Here is a 15,237-nt window from a genome sequence, read left to right on the forward strand (position 1 = left end):
TGCTTGTCCTAGGGAGTGGCACTATTAGGAGGTGTGGCCTTGTTAGTAGGTGTGCCACTGTGGGCATGGGCTTTAATACCCTCGTCCCACCTGCCTAGAAGCTAGTCTTCTGCTAGCAGCCTTCAGAACAAGACGTGGAACTCTCAGCTTCTCCAGGCCCATGTATGGCTGGATGCTCCCACCGTGATGATAATGGACTGAACCTCTGAACCTGTAAGCCAGCCCCAAGTAAATACCATCCTTATAAGAGTTGCCTTGGTCATGGTGTCTGCTCACAGCAGAGAAACCCTAACTAAGACACCAGGATTGACAGTGAGTGTTTTTACCCACTAAACCGGCCCTACAGTTCTCACACTTACCAGTTTTCATCCGTTAATAATAATCACAATAGTATTCTGAGCTCCGGATCCATCCCTCTGCCAGCCATACCTTACATATAGGTCCCAGGCATTGTCTGACACATGCTTGCTGTATTGTGATCCTTGTTTTACACATACAGTGGACGAGGCCCAGAGAACACTACCGCACAGCTAGTACTACCCACCTGCCCTGCTGCGCCAACCACCTACTGGGCATAGCACACAGTACAGAGTATGTAGCACACAGAAGAGGTGGGAATCAGCACCACCCACCTGCTGTGTGGCCTGGGAAGTAATGATTCCCACCACAGTCAGACCCAAGGGTGCTGCATTAGTCCACTGAAACTTTTAAATCCGGATTTCACTACTTCTCAAATGGAAGTTTGATTAAAATTCCTTTTATTGTGTTTACTTTTTTTTTTTTTTAAGGCAGAGTTTCTCTATGTAGTGTAGACCAGGCTGGCCTTGAACTCAGTATGCAAATCACTTGTAGCTTTGTGAACCATCTTTTGAAATATAAACTTGGCACTGGACAGATGACTCGGTGGTTAAGAGCATGTATTGTTCTTGAAGAGGACCTGATTTTGATTCTCAGCACCCACATGGTGACAACCCGTAACTCCAGCTCCAGAGAATCTCACCCTCTCTGACCTCTGCAGACACACACACAAATAAATAATAGCAAGAGAGTTTTAAAAATTGTTCTTTCTGGTCCACCCTTCCCACCAGCAAATAGTTACTAAAATCCTTGAACTGTAGTAATGAGTCTTTTATGCTGCTGAGAAGGGATAAAAGGTCTGGGAGGCCCCCTTCACCCAAGAGAGACCAGAGGCAGGGTGAGTTGGTAAACCTATCCTCAATTATGGCCACATAGTGAAACTTCAAAAGGACTAAATTAGGTTTCTGGATAGCTGAGGCAGTGGGCTTCCTGGAGAGGGAGCAGAAGCTCCCTGCTCCTCCTCACACACCTGTGAAGGTCTTTCCCAAGCCTCCCGCTGAAGCCCTTTGTGGTGGGTTGAATAACAATGACCTCCCCATTCACTCATACTTTTGAATGCTTAGGCAACAGGGAGTGGCACTACTTGAGAATGATTGGGAGGCGTGGCCTTGTTGGAGGAGGTGTGTCCCTGGGAGTGGGCTTTGAGGGTCCAAAAGCCCGACAGGCCTGATGTCACAGTTTCTCTCTGCTTATGGGTCAGGATGTGGCTCCCGACTACTGCTCCTGTGCCTGCCTGCATGCAGCCGTGGTCCCCACCGAGACGATGATGGATTAAACCTCTGAGACGTTAATCAAGCCCTCAACTGAGTGCTTTCTTTTATAAGAGTTGCCTTGGTCATGGTGTCCCTTCACAGCGTCACAACAGTAGCTATGACCTCTTTGTACCATCCTTTATCACAGACAGTAGATGTGTTTTCCTAAGTTTTATGAGTTGTTCTAGGAAATTAATCCAGCCATCTGAGAGGCAGGGTGGAAAGAGAGAAAACTGAGGGATGTAAAGCAGGGAAAGGAGCCCTTTGCCCCACAGTCCAGCTCGCCTGCCTGCTGGCTGAGTGAAGGAACCAGCACAACCGGTAAAGCAGAGATTGCCTGCAGAGAGAGTGTTGCCCTGATGACGGCACAAGAGAGGGTCAAGGCAACAAATGAACTTGGTCACAACGTTTGTAACCCTGAATTCTAGTCTCTCACCCCCAAGTCTAAACACCTAAAGTACACCTGATAGAATCACCTGGCATTTGCATTTACACAGTGAAGTTCTTTGAGAAAATAAATTCGTACATACAATCTTACTTAAATTTTAAGCTTTGCTTAATCTTTGAATGTTGTTGTAAATTACATCTTTTTTTTAAAGAATGTGATCAGGACCACGCATGAACACATAGGAACACACACACACACACACACACACACTCACACACACACACACACACACACACACTCACACACACACACACACACACACACACAAGCGCGCGCGTACGCATGCATGCTCATGTACACACGTATTGGAGAGACACCTAAGAGTGACTTTCAAGTTCCTTGGGACGTGTTCTGTTCTTTGCTATTGTTACTCTGATGGTCAGATGAGGAAGGAGCTTGTCAGGAGACCTGGAAAATGAGTAATTTCTGCTTCATGTCTCCACAACCAGTTCTGTCTTGGCCACAGGCAGAAATAAATGTCCTTAGTTCTGTCTTAGCCTGGGGCCAGAGATGACAGAGAGGTTTAGCTGCTGTGTGTGCTCTGGTTTCTATTCTCCTTCTTTTCCTTACATAGTGACCTAATGGGTGTAGCCGCCTGGATTCTATTCATGATCAGAGATTTCCTTAGCTTTGACGCTGTTTCCAAAACTCCAGTCCAGCCTGGGGATGTAAAGGGGCATCAGTTAGTCTACAGGTAGACCAGCTGGACCAATCAACTCGCTTCCCTGTGCCTCAACTCAGTACAGTCTTATTACCCTTCAGACAAAGGCCCTCAGTGGGGACCCTCTGCTGCATGGGAGTGCCTCTTGCTTTCTTCCCCTTAAGCTCTCTTCTATGACAACCCTCCCTTCTAAAATCTCACCATTTGTTTCCCATGAAGCCTCTTCTTCAGTTCTTGAGACAAACGATCTAGAAGCTTTGGAGGCTATTGAATGCCAGGGACTCTAGTCTCTGGAGTTATGCTCAACCTAGGTGAGAAAACCTGTACCCCATGTAAAGACCCCCTGCTTTTTCCATTTCTGTCCTTTGCCTAAGTACTTGCTAAGCTCCAATTTTGCTAAACTCCAATTTTGTGTCACTTGGCCACCCTGGAATTCCTTGCAACACACTCAGATGTCAGTTTTGCCTGAGTGGATGCTCCTGTGGGGGAAGGGAACTCTTCAGGCCACAAGGGGCTGTGTTGAGCTGTGGCCTCCTGCTGCCCCTGACACCACCACCTGTGGCCTCTCTACAGCTATAGGGCTCAGTTCTCAAAGATTGCTTCTAGGTTCAGATGCCCGTTACAGGCACGGGTTGGTTGTGGCTTGTGCTTCTGACCAATGGTCTGCATTTGCAGGAGTTCCCATGACCCTTTTGTCAGTTTGCAGCTGCAAGACCTACCCAGCACTAGAGCCAACAGCCTGGGGTAGGAAGAGCTTCCATATATGGTAATCAGAGGTCATCCAGCCCTGAGTAGTGAGTGGAGAGTGGGAAATATTTGACTTTCCTATATCCTTACAGTGTGCCACCCATTTTCGGTCAGAATCTCTAGGGATACTGTAAACTTTACCAGAAGAGACTGCAGAAGTAGATCCTCAAAGTGGGTACCAATCCTGGGATTGGTTGCTCGCATATATGAGTACACAGATAATCTCTCTACATGGAGAGAGAGGACTCCAAACATCACCAGTGACACACACACAGGATGGGACCTGACACCAGGATTTCAGGTTGAAACCTCCCCTTCTCCCCGTCTGTGCACTCTCTCTTGAAGGACATTCCAGGAGACACAGAGAATAGCTGATGAGCAGAGGTTATTACCAAGTAGAGTAGTCGCCAGAGACCGTTGCTCCTATCTATGTTGTAGGCAGGTTTTGTACTACTTTCTAAGGTCTCTATAATAAACCAGCTTTCCTAAGGGACACGACTGAAAGACCTGCTTGTTCTTTTCCAGAAAGCCTCTTGCCATCTTAAAAGATTTAGGGTTTCTAGAGCTTTGTTTGGATAGTTTTCCACTGACAATCTTTTAGTCAGCTCAGGATGTCACATCTCTTCCCAGGGCCAGAGATATGACTTTGTCCAGTTCTTCTCACTAACACCTAAAGCCCTGCTGTCTCAGTCCTTGGTTTCATGGATTTCAGAGGCAGCAGCCTGAATGGGGCTGGAGAGATTGCTTCCTGGTCAAGAGTGCATGCTACTGTTGCAGTGGACCTGGGTTCAGTTCCCTGTAAACACATAGGGAGGCTCACAACTACCCGTAACCTAAGCTCTAGGGGAGCTGATGCCCTCTTCTGGCCTCTGAAGCACCTGCACATACTCTCTCTCTCTCTCTCTCTCTCTCTCTCTCTCTCACAATCACACACTTAAATAAAGCAAACAAACAAACAAACAAGCAAAAAACAAAAAACAAAAAACAAAAAACAAACCCAACAAAACCCAAACAAATCAAGTCAAACCTAACAGCTCTTTACTTCAGGACCCTGGTAGGAAACTCAGACTATAGTTCCCCAGTGACAATGTGACCTAAGGGTGTCATCTACACTACAGTACCACCCCTAGCTGGATGTGCACATGACCTGCACATGCAAGAGAACAGACCTTAGCTGTTTCAGATGTCAAGGGGGAAAGCACAGGCAGGTGGCTTAGCCTTTAGCTTGATAGGTTTTGCTTCTTTCTCTGATCACAAGCTGCATGGAGACATTCTCCAGAGCTGAAAAAATAGGGAGAAATGAATGGTCTTCATTTTCAGGTGGGCCTCTAAGATATACAGGCACCTGAAGGAAGCGGCTGCCTACAGCTGTAGGTGTGGCCTTCAGGATGGTGAAGGCGTGAAATCCTTTCAAACAGCAACACTTTCAGGCAGTACATCTGTAGTGTCTACTTTGTCTAGCAGAGAAGACCCAAAGTTTTTAACTATGCTAACTTATGTGCAGTGGCTGTCTGTTCTGGCCTCTGTAAAAGGTGCAGCTATAAGTCTTTTTTACTAAGCCTTTTTGAGTATGCCTTTGCCTCTTGCCAAGGTCCTAGTCACACAATAGTGTAGTGCAAAGTAGAGGTGGACTTTCAGTTATGTCATTACCATCTGCCTTGAGGGCCTGTCAGGAATGATCCCAAGAATTGGCAGGAAAGAATGCAGCAATGGAGAAATAGTATACAGGGCTTCTGTATCGCATTCACATAGCATCACATTCACAGTGGGAAACAGCAGCAAGCAAGGCGAAACCTTCCTGATGCTGCAGAGTTTCTATTCCAGTGGTGGAGACAGAGGATAAGCAAACAACAAAATCTATAGTCAGATGGCAACAACTGCCACAAAGAAAAACAGAGAAGTCAGGAGCGGGTGACAGGAGGGATGGCCCAGTAGTTAAGAGCACCTGCTGTTCTCCCAGAGGACCAGAGGTCTGGTCCCTACACACACAATCAGGGGGCATACAACTGCCTATAGCTCCAGCTCCAGGGGATCTGACTCCCTCTTCTGGCTTCCCTAGGTAACTTCACATGCATGCACCCACACATACATATATACAGACGTTCAAATAAAAATAATTATTAAAAAAAAAAAAAGAAGGCAAGAGGCTGGGCATGGTGTCACATGCCTTTAACCCCAGCACTCTAATCCCGGTAAGAAGAGCCAGGAGTACCTAGTTCCAGGGCAGCCAGGGATGCATGGTGAGACCCCGCCCCCATGTTCCCAGAGGCAAAAGTGGTAGGGGGTGCACGGTGTGTGTTATTTTAAATCAGGCAGTCAGAGGGGCCTTTAATGATATGAAAACAGAGTTGACACAAAGAAAGGAAGGGAGAAAGAAAAAGAAGAAGGAACGAGCCACACAGAGGTTTGGGAGAAATGTTCTTGGTAGAGAAAACAAGAGATTCAAAGGCCACGAAGCAAGAGTGTGTAGCTTAGAGGCCAAAAGAGCAGAGCACAGGAGACAGACAATAAGAAACGACAGTGCATGGCTGTCAGCCATTGTCAGTTTCTGCTTCACCGAGTGACTTGAGGAGCTCTTGGGACTGGCAGAGCCCTGACATGATCTAACTTAATGTTTAAAAGATTCCGTATAGCTGTTAAATGCAGACCAAACCAAAGTCATGTGAAGCAGGGAGTCGTGGCTAAAGGCTATTGTAGTAATTCAGGGGACACAGGTGGTGTTTGGAGTTGCTGAGACGTGCTCCGTTCTGGAAAGAATGTAGAACCAGGGGACTGGGGCTCAGCAGAGGGCGCCAGTCCTCAGAGAACAGAGGCAAGAAGAGATCGTGGTTTGAGGGTTGCAAAGACAAGGGTTTGTGGGGAACCTGGAGCTCAGTGCTGATTGGTTATATTGAAGCGGCACCCTGGATACAGAAATGGAAATGTTAAGTAGGTAGTTGGCACGCATCTGGAGTTCAGGGGGAAGATGTTATCTGAAGATACATATTTGGACACATACGGTGGTACTTGAGACAATGAGATCACCAGGAGAGGGCGTGTAGGAAGAAGAGGTCCCAAGATCCAAGTCTTGAGGCTTGCCAGAGTTAAAAGGCCAGGGGTAGGGGGAGCCAGGGAGATGATTCAGTTGGGAGAGTGCTTGCTGTGCAAGCATGAAGACACATGTTTGCATGCCCAGCACCCACACAAAAGCCAGGTACGGTGGTACAGCGCTGGAGCCCCAGCACTGGGAAGGCAGAGACAGGGGAATCCTTTGAGCTTGCCGGCTAGCCAGTCTAACTTAGTCAGTGAAGTGCAGGGTTAGTGGGAGACCCTGTTTCAGAAAATAAGATGGTGGCTCAGTCATTATGAATGTTTGCTGCTGTTGTAGAGGACGGGAGTCCGGTCCTTAGATTAGTTGGCTCACAACTGTCTGCAACTCCAGATCGAGGGTATCTGACAGCCTCTTCTAGCTTCCCTGAGTACATACATACTCTGTCTCTCTGACTCTCTCTCTCCCTATCTCCCTCCTCCCTCTTTCTCCCCTCCCCCTTTCTTGAGCACACACACACACACACACACACACACACACACACACATTTAAAGTAATATAAGGTGTCTAGTGTAAGATAGCCACTATTGACCTCTGACTTCCACACACACATGCACAAGTTACACACACCCAGATACGCATGTGCAAATGCACACATACAATTGGAAAGGAATCAGGGAAGGGGAGGGGGCAAGTGGGAGTGGGAAGAAACTGCCCACTATTATGTGAGAAAGGACACAGGCACTGTGATGGTTCATCTTGACTGGATGTGGATTCTCCTTTGAGATAAGCCTCTATGTACACCGATGAGGGTTTTCTTGGTTAGACTTATTGAACCGAAAAGATCCACTCTAACTGCGGGCAGGACAGCTTCTCCATTGGTCTGAGGAGGATCTTGGGGAAAGCTTTTGTTATATGCCTGCTTGCCTGTGCGCCGCACTGCTGAGGTACTTGTCTCCTTGCTGCCATGTTTCCCTGTGGCCAGAGAACCCGGCTTCTTCAGCCTTCGTCCAATATGGCAGCGCTCTAGGAATTCCCCAGCCCTTCCTTCATGGCCAGCAGAAGCACCCATGCTGGTGGACTGAGCAGTCACTGGTTCTCCGTCTCCCCAGTGTGAAGACCGGACTAAGCCAAGTTGCCTTTGGGAGGCTCCTGGTGCAGGATAAGACCTGGGAAAGTTGTCCCAGGTTAGGACACCTCAGCGAGGTTTAGCTCAGCCTGGGACCCTACTCACCAAGGAGCATGCCTCGTCTGCATGCATCCTAGTCTGACCAAACCCTTGTTCCAGAGCAGGGAGGATTGGAAGAGGGGGCCTTTGCATTTGGGATAAGGAACTCTCCTCTCTTACCTGAGTCTGGGAAGTCAATAAAGTTTGTTGTGGAGCTAGGGATGCAAGGGAGTGAACGGGAGGGGACCCAGGCTGGATGTTTGAATGAGTGCGTGTCCTGGAGTTGTGACATGCATGTTACTTAGCATGTGCGTGGGGTGGTTTACGTGGACTCATGTAACCAGTGTCTCTACTCCAGGCCTGCAGGGGGCGCGCCGAGCCTGGAAAGGATGACTTTAGACACCTAGGTCCAGGCGGATTAGCTCGGAGGCTGCGCAGAATCGCTAAGTCTCCAAAGTCGTCTGTTGCCTCCCAGCTCCTCGCTAAGGGCTCTCTGAACGCCAGGGACTGGATGAGGATGAGGCAGGGGGTGGGACTTGCATCCCAGCGTGGGCTCCTGTCTCAAAAGTCCTAGTGCCAGATTCCCCCATCCAGGCCTTTGAGGTCTACCGGTTTTCAACTAGGAGAGAGGGTGGCGGCAAATAGAAGGTGTTTACCTCCATGATCCCAACCCAAACACCCTGATGTACCCCAATCCCTGGTACCAAATTTTGACGGCTGGAAATGACTAATTTTGACTTGAAGGCTGAAGGATGTTCACATCACCTCCAGCGTCCTAAACTACTTTGCAGCAGCCGAACCCACTGGAAGCAAAAGTTTCTATATTCCCCAGGGGTTTCCGGAGAGACGAAATGCCGCTCTGTGCCTGATGAAAGACTTGAACTCGACGAGCGGAAAAGAAATTCGTTCTATTCTTAAATGGGAACATATCAATGATAAATATCTTTTCTAACACGATACACTTTAAATAATAAAAATAAGTTAGTTCCACAAAGATGCAGCACGCAAGCCAGGGTGTCTTTAGTGGACCGCGGCGATGCTGCTGCCCCCTGGTGGCGGAGCCAGTGGTGTGTCCCTCCTCTCGCCCTTGGCAGGGAGTGTCAAGACACAAAGGAAGGTTCAAAAGAGGTGTGTCTGCTTAGTCTCTTAATATTGAATTGATTTATGTCGTTACGCTATTATTACAACCAATGTATCTAAAGCAAAAATTAACAGTATCAACAGAGTTCTGGGGCGTTTCAGTTCTGGGGCCACTATATCCTAGTACCCAGGTAACAAAGCTCATGTCTATCTGTGAACCCAGCTCCAGGGGAAAGGGAGACAGGAAATTGTTGGGCTGGCTTCCAGCCTGGTCAAGAAAACATGAGTGCCAGGTACAGGGAGAAACCTTACCTCAAAGGAATAGGTGGAGATTGATTAAAAAAACCAAACAAAAAATGAACACTTGATGTCCCGTTTCTGCCCTCTCTGTGTGCGCTGAAGCTCATACACCTGCACCTGCATGTGCACACGCACGGGCACGCGCGTGCGCGCGCACACACACACACACACATATGAATTTAAAAAAAAATACAAAATACAAAAAGCATTAGATGTTTTCTAAAGCTAAGTATGGTGGCTCATACCTATAATCCTAACACCCAGAAGACTGTAACAGTGGGGTGGGAGCGAACTCAAGGTCAGCAGAGGCTTTGTGGTGAGTTTAACCCTGGCCTGTGTTATAGGAAAAACTCAGAGAAAATTTACAGCAACAAATGGGCCAGCAGGATGGATCATTAGGGATAGGTTTTTACTGTCAATGTTGATGACCTGGGTTTGACATACATATATGTCATGGAATTCATACTCAAGTGCATGTGTGTGTGTGTGTGTGTGTGTGTATACACACAATAAATAAATAAACCAACAAATAAAGTACTTTAGTACTTCAGAGCTATAAAGAAAACACAAGATTCCAAGAGATTACAATGTCCTCATGTTTAGAGAGCAATTCTGTAAATTTAGAGATTGTTTTCCTTTTTTGTTTTCTGTTGCCCACTGGCATAATATTCAGTGAAGTAATAGTATTGTTGTATACAGGAAGAAGCCATGAGAAATCCTTTAGATTTATAATTTCCTTTCATGGTTTGTGAGCAGGTCTTTGCTGAAGTGTTTCCTTTTCTAACCAGAAGTTTAGTGTTGTCTGTAAAAGTAACTTTTATTCTCCTGGTAATAACTGTCCTCTGAGGCTATTGCCTCCCTCTGCTAACCTAGGCCTTAAAGGTTTTCAGCCTCTAGACTTACTGCTGAGTAAGCTCACCCCTTCCTAGTTCTTTCTGAACTCTAACTGACTGGTCAACTCTGCTGTTCTGGTTCAAACTCCTCTCCACGCTGACGGATGCAGTCTAGCTTCTCTCTCAACCTCTCTTGAAGTACTCTGGCCTCACACTAACTCTAGCCGTCTGTTCTAATCTTCTGGCTCCTTCTCCTTCTCTTGCTCCTCTGTCCTCACCTGTGTCTAGTTTGTTCTCTCTTCAGTCTGTCTCTGTGAAACTCTCCGGTAAACCTGCCTCCTCCTCCCTCTGTGATGCTCCCCTCTCTGCTCTGCTGCACTGCTCTCCACGAACCCTACAGTATCCTGCACAGCACTCTCTCCTTCCTGTCTGTCTCTCCCTTAATAGCTTCCCTTTCCTCTCTCTTCTTGTGAGAGTTGGGCATATCCGGTTCTGTGAGAGCTTTCTCAGATTCACCACTTTGTCCCTCAATTAGACATCACTTTCAAACATGGGTGCTTCCTTCTACAGTCTAACTTTACGTACATTGTTTGGGATTGAAAGTGTGTACTAAGGGTGTGTCTGTATTCCAGCCAGAGGGATTAAAGGTGTGTGCTAAAGGCTGAGCCACACCCTAACTAGAAACAGGTTCAAATATCCTGTAACACTTATCTTTAAAAGATTTATGCCTAGCAGAGGTGGCGCACGCCTTTAATCCTAGCACTTGGGAGGCAGAGGAAGTTGGATTTCTGAGTTCAAGGCCAGCCTGGTCTACAGAGTGAGTTCCAGGACAGCCAGGGCTATACCGTGAAACACTCTGTCTCAAAAAAAAAAAAAAAAGATTTTTTTTAATATATACATTTGTGTCTGTGTGTATCTGTGTGTCTGTGTGTCTGTGTGTCTGTGTTTCTGTGTGTCTGTGTGTCCGTGTGTCTGTGTGTCTGTGTGAGTTATGGCCCACATGTACAGGTGGCTCATAGAGGCCAGAGGAGGGCTGTAAGAAGCACTCGGCTGCCTGTAATTTCAGCTCAGGGATCTAATGTCCCCCTTTGGCCTCCTTGGGCACTGCATGTGTGTACACAAATGCACACACTAAAATGAAAACAAATTTAAATGTTTTTTTTTTTTAATGAGTACACACACTGTTGCACACACCAGAAGAGGGCATCAGATCACATTATAGATGGTCATGAGAACTGAACCATGTGGTTGCTGGGAATTGAACTCAGGACCTCTGGAAGAGCAATCAGTGCTCTCAACCTTTAGTCATTTCTCCAGCCTCAAATTTAAATCATAAGTAAAAGAAAAACAAAAAGCCAGAAGTGGGGTTAGAAGGGTATTGCCGTAGAGCACTTGGCTAGCAAGTCCGTGGTCTGAGTTCAGTCCCCCAAACAGCTTAAAAAGATGTAATGAAAGTGGGGAGACTGAGTGGTGGAGGAGGGGTAGGAAGTCTGTACACGCCACTCCTTGTTCCTCAGTGAACGGACGTCTGCACAATGACGTCTGCACAATGCAGGAATATAAACAGCGAGGTGTGATTCAGGGATGGTGGGCGTTACACGCAGAAGGCGGTGGTGGCAGGGGAGGTGGCAAGAGAGCTCAATCTTTGTTTTTTATATCAAGACATCTATTGATGACACTCAGTGTGCATTGACCAATAGTGACAGGGATTTGCACGTGTGAGGTAGACTCCAGAAGAAATGTCTGAAGAGTTAAAAGTCGTGGGGGGAATGACACTGTTTAGAGCAAGATGCTGGCACTTTTTTGTAGGAAAAAAACAAACATTACACTTTTTTAAAAAGCTGTGAGTGTGTTTATGTGATTAAAGAAATGTTTTATGAGAATAAGGAAGAACTGGACAAAATTGTTAAAGAAATAGACAAAGTGATCTCTTGTTCCCTGAAGAAAAAAAGAATAAAAAGGATTGTGTGGTAATGGAGAGCAGGGCTTGAGGCAGGCACCAGTCACATAGCCACGGCGAGTCAGTCAGTGAACTTCTCCTCTTCTCGCCTCCTTTTTTTTCCTTTGCTACTGGATATGAAGTCCAGGGTTTCTCGCGTTATAAATGTGCATTCTACAACTCAGCTATATCCCCAGCCATGGTTTTTACTTAAAAGAATTCTTTTAAAAAGTTGGGCTGTCTTTTTTAGGCTAACCTTGAACTTCTCTTGCAGCCAGGCAGGCTGTGTCATCCTCCTGTCTCAGCCTTCCAAGTAGGATTACAGTACTGGACCAACAGGCCCGGAGAGGTGTTGCTTCTGCCTGATTTTCCTCTTGCTTTAGAGCAGACTTGAGTTCGGGCAGGACTGGGAATAAAGGGTTCCAGATATGAAAGGCCCCTTTGCCTTTTGTAAATGTCTGACTCTAAAGTAACCCTGGGGAAGAGGGAGTAACCTGGAAGGCCGGGCCAGGGAGGGGCTTCTCCAGACTGCAGAGGTGAAAGTCCTGTAGGTCCAGCCACTGTGGACACCGGGCTCTAATCACTGGTAGCTAGGAAAGTGACAGGCATATAGCTTTAGGGGTCTGGGGAGGCACTAAGGTCAAAGTTCAGTGGCTCTACCGTCAGAATTCCCACCTCTCAAATTTGGCACATATCTGAAGAGGCATGACCCGTGGGGGCCACAGGGGTCAGAGTTTCCTTGGCTGCGTCCCAAGATGGGCTGGCTGTGGGGTTGATGGGTGCAGGTGGGAGGTCTCACCTGGGCTCAGTGGTCCAGGAACTCTGTACAGCCTGAGAGGGGGATTCCCTTAGGAGTGAGAATCTCAAGTTTTTTGCTAGCATTCTGGTATAGGGCCTTGGAGTAGGAATCACACAAATTAAAGAGACACTTTATTTATTTATTTTGTTCAGTTTTTTGGATTTGGTTTTTTCGAGACAGGGTTTCTCTGCATAGCCCTGGCTGTCCTGGAACTCACTCTGTAGACCAGGCTGGCCTCGAACTCAGAAGTCCGCCTGCTTCTGCCTCCCAGAGTGCCGGGATTACAGGCGTGCGTCACCACCGCCCGGCCCAGAGAGACACTTTATAATGTATGGCATTTTGTAATATGCTGTTCGCATCTGAGTTTGTAGGCTAAGGTCACCCCTGATTGCACAAAGACTAGCAGGGCCCCTTGTCCTCATCGGCCCCATGCGGAGTGAGGGCCATGCAGATGCTGGGATGACTATGTAAGCAGGAAAGGCTGCGGCCAGCTTGGGCTCTGGGAAGGCCGTGTGTCCCTCGTGGCTCACTCATCCTCCAGGCTCTGCCCCCTGCCTTCCCACAGCGTCATGGCTCATCAGTGGTTTTGCTTAGCCTCTGCCTGGGGATAGGAGGGTCTCCTCTCTAAGAAGAAGAAACTAGAGGGGAGGACTCAGGGGATAAGAGCACTTGCTGTGAAATCAAAAGGACCTGGGTTCAAATCCCCAAACACCCATGTCAAGCACAGCTGCATGTTCCCACAACCCCAGGATGACAGGGTGGAGACAGGGGCATCCATCAGCTGGCTGCCCGGCTGATCGCAGTGTGGACCCCAGCTTCAAATGAGGGGGTGTCTTAAAAAAAGTTGGGAGCTATAGAGAAAGACTCCTGGTATCTTCCTCTGACCTTTCCATGTCCCCATTCAAATGTGAATACAACATACACATGCACACACATGCACACATACACACATGCACACATATACACACACATACATACATGCACATACACACATACACACATACATACACATATACACACATACATGCACATACACAGATGCACACATATACACACACATGCACACACACACACACACACACACACATATATATATACACACACACACATATACACACACACCTATACACATACACTCACACACGCACACGCACACACACACACATACACACACACACACCAGGAACTGAGGAATTCGGGTTGAGGCTGGACGAGCATTTTATTCAGTTAGGTATAAATCATAGGTGCAAGGACGAGGGGAGGGTGCCATGGAGAGCAGGCTCAGGTCTGGGGACCTGAGTGACCTCCTAGAGGGGACAGTCCTGCTGTCTCCTTCTTCTGACTCTCTAGGTCTATCCCAGGGAAGGCAGCTCCGCCATGGAAGAAAGGGATGGCCGTGCAGATGTGATGGTTGAAGCAGGGCAGGGGTGTGACAGGGCCAGCACGAGGTGGCTGCGCTGGGTCCCCCGAGTCTTTGTTTTCTAGCTCCCTCTTTGCCTGTTGGACCGTGAAGCACTGGGCTTGAATTCGTGGAGGACCTCCCGGGCTCCAGGCGGCTCACTGGGCTACCCTCGTGGATTCTGTGTCTGTTCAGTCCTAGGAGGGCAGAAGAGAAGTGTGAGAGGCAGGTGGAGGGAGACACCACTGTGCTCCCCTCCCATCCCTTCGGTGGCCTCACCCCTTGCAGCCCTTGGAGCCCTTTCCTTTCTTTCCAGACTTAGAGGTTCCTCGGTTCTTCCTGCACCCTGTGCCTTGTTTCCCCGGGGCTGGAGGCTGGTCCAGACGTCGCATCAGCTTCTGCACCCAGCCTTCCGCAGGGTTTGCGCATAGCTCAGGCTGAGACTGCTTCCGGGGCAAGAACCTGAGGGTTGGAGGGCAGCAAGCTTTCTTAGTCTGGCCCACCACACATCCCCAACTTAACCACCAGCCTGTACCCAGCCCTTCGGGAGGGCGGGCGGGTACACTCACAGGATTGCTGGGATGGGGCAGCCTAAGCTTGGTTCTTGCTTCCTGTAGCCTCGGACAATACTGTAGGGAATCTTCTTCTGGCTGTACTTAAGGCAGCAGTCCTGACCCCCTCCATCACTGCCTGCAAGGTAGGTGCACAGACCCAGCGGCAGCTTATAAGATGTCTCTATGGCCCCCTTCCCTAGCTAAAGCCTCGCCCTTCTTGGTACCTTGGGTCCAGGGGATGCAGAGAGCCAGGACCAGGCTAAGGAGGCTCAGAGCCAGCATCTGCGCCATGGTTGTGGTTGGGTTGAGGATGAGACCAGAGCTGTAGGTGAGATGGACAGCCGCAAGTTGGGGTCTGTGTGTGGGCTGCGACTGGCTTGCTGCCTATTTATGCAGTCTGAGACTTTCGCTTCCCTCGCTCCCCCTCCTTTTCCTGTGAGTTGGATCAGATGGTATTACTGTGATTACTGTGAGCGTCTCTAGCTCCTAGCTACACTGCTCTTCATCTCTCCCTGGTCCTTCCAGCCACTGTCCCCAGAGCACGGTTGCTTCCTCACTGCCCCTCAGGCCCCACACATCTCACCTCCTTTCAGCACGTAATCACCCAGCTAATGATTAGGAGTTCTTTACATGTCCCTGACAATAGGCCTTAATTTAGACACACAATGTGC

The 15,237-nt window shown here is 48.2% G+C and overlaps 1 protein-coding gene across 1 annotated transcript; it reads right to left on the reverse strand.

Moving 5' to 3' along the window:
• Window positions 1-13,813: 13,813 nt before the first annotated feature.
• Window positions 13,814-14,937, reverse strand: Ccl21 (C-C motif chemokine ligand 21). Its single transcript, XM_052176306.1, has 4 exons — window positions 14,791-14,937; window positions 14,582-14,702; window positions 14,292-14,474; window positions 13,814-14,209 (listed from the first exon to the last, which is right to left on the reverse strand). Exons 1-4 carry the CDS (start codon window positions 14,855-14,857, stop codon window positions 14,179-14,181), a joined length of 402 nt encoding a protein of 133 aa, XP_052032266.1. The 5' UTR covers window positions 14,858-14,937; the 3' UTR covers window positions 13,814-14,178.
• Between the last annotated feature and the right edge of the window lie 300 nt (window positions 14,938-15,237).

The sequence above is a fragment of the Apodemus sylvaticus genome, chromosome 3, assembly GCF_947179515.1.
Source record: "Apodemus sylvaticus chromosome 3, mApoSyl1.1, whole genome shotgun sequence".
In the NCBI taxonomy this organism is placed as follows: Eukaryota; Metazoa; Chordata; class Mammalia; order Rodentia; family Muridae; genus Apodemus; species Apodemus sylvaticus.

Excerpts from the sequence above, each read along its gene's own strand:
- Ccl21 (XM_052176306.1), bottom strand. The coding sequence starts at position 14,857 with ATGGCGCAGATGCTGGCTCTGAGCCTCCTTAGCCTGGTCCTGGCTCTC. Across the intron at positions 14,703-14,790 it reads CTGCATCCCCTGGACCCAAG|GCAGTGATGGAGGGGGTCAG; the intron begins GTACCAAGAAGG and ends CCTACCTTGCAG. Across the intron at positions 14,210-14,291 it reads GGCTCCAAGGGCTGCAAGGG|GACTGAACAGACACAGAATC; the intron begins GTGAGGCCACCG and ends CTGCCCTCCTAG.